Genomic DNA, 1,059 nt, shown 5'->3' with positions numbered 1-1,059 from the left:
TCTCCTTCCCATTCTCCAGGTATCTGTGGAGCCACTCCACTCACGTGCCCTCCAGGTAGGCTCTCCTTCGTTCAGTCGCTTTGGCCGCCTCACACTTGCGCTTGGAGATCTGAGCCACAGTGTCCGCTGCGGTTCAGGAGCACAGGTCCTCGTTCAGGGCGAGGTAATCCTTGCCATCGTAGGCGAACTGTTCACACCTGCGGAGGAGGCGCCCGTAGGGCCCCAGGTCGCAACCAATCATCCACTGGAGGGTGTGAGACCCTGGCCCCGCCCCCTCGGTCAGCCCCGCCCACCGAGCCTCGCCCCCTCCCGGACCAACCCGCAGGGATTTTGGTAAAGGCGCGTGGGCTTCTCCCAGGTAGAGGGTCTGGGCGAGTCCCGCGGCCTCGGGGTGGATCTCAGACCTGGAGACTCGGGAGTACCCCGGTCGTCCGTAGGGCATGGAGGTGGGGGGTCGTGACCTGCGCCCCGGGCCGGGGTCACTCACCGGCCTCGCTCTGGTTGTAGCAGCTGCGCAGGGTCCGCTGGTTCACTCGGTCAGTCTGTGCGTGGGCCTTGGCGATCCGTGTCTCCTCTTCCCAATACTCCGGCCGCTCCTGCTTCATCCACGGCGCCCGCGGCTCCATCCTCGGACTCGCAGAGTCGCTATCGAGCCGCACGAACTGCGTGTCGTCCACGTAGCCCACGGCGATGAAGCGGGGCTCCCCGCGGCCGGGCCGGGACACGGCAGCGCTGAAGTACCTCATGGAGTGGGAGCCTGGTGGCGAGGAGGGGCTGAGACCCGCCCGACCCTCCTCCCCGCGCGGCTCCCCGGGTCCTGCACCACCCTTGGGCGGACCCCTGGCCCCTCCCCGCAGAGGCCATCTCCCGACCCCGCACTCACCCGCCCAGGTCTCTGTCAGGGCCAGAGCCCCCGAGAGCAGCAGGAGGAGGGTTCGGGGCGCCATGACCACCATCCTTGGCGTCTGGGGAGAATCTGAGTCCGAGTGGGTGAGCGAGGACTTTAGAACCGGGACCGCGGCGACTCTGGCTTCTCTAAAAACCTGTTACCTAATGGGA

General features: G+C 67.0%; 1 protein-coding gene across 2 annotated transcripts; it reads right to left on the bottom strand.

Moving 5' to 3' along the window:
• Positions 1 to 7: 7 nt before the first annotated feature.
• On the bottom strand, positions 8 to 1,053 carry LOC116273583 (HLA class I histocompatibility antigen, alpha chain G-like). 2 transcript variants are annotated; one of them, XM_031662727.1, is made up of 3 exons: positions 884 to 1,053; positions 488 to 757; positions 8 to 197 (listed from the first exon to the last, which is right to left on the bottom strand). In XM_031662727.1, the coding sequence occupies exons 1-3, from the start codon at positions 954 to 956 to the stop codon at positions 154 to 156; spliced, it is 387 nt and encodes a 128-aa protein (XP_031518587.1). In that variant the 5' UTR covers positions 957 to 1,053; the 3' UTR covers positions 8 to 153. The 2 variants fall into 2 exon arrangements, with proteins under 2 accessions (XP_031518587.1, XP_031518586.1); XM_031662726.1 differs by having other exon boundaries at positions 488 to 1,053.
• Positions 1,054 to 1,059: the final 6 nt, after the last annotated feature.

Source organism: Papio anubis, unplaced genomic scaffold (assembly GCF_008728515.1).
Source record: "Papio anubis isolate 15944 unplaced genomic scaffold, Panubis1.0 scaffold9135, whole genome shotgun sequence".
NCBI lineage: Eukaryota > Metazoa > Chordata > Mammalia > Primates > Cercopithecidae > Papio > Papio anubis.
The sequence above is the reverse complement of the archived record's forward strand: the minus strand, read 5'-3'. Positions and strand labels throughout refer to the sequence as shown.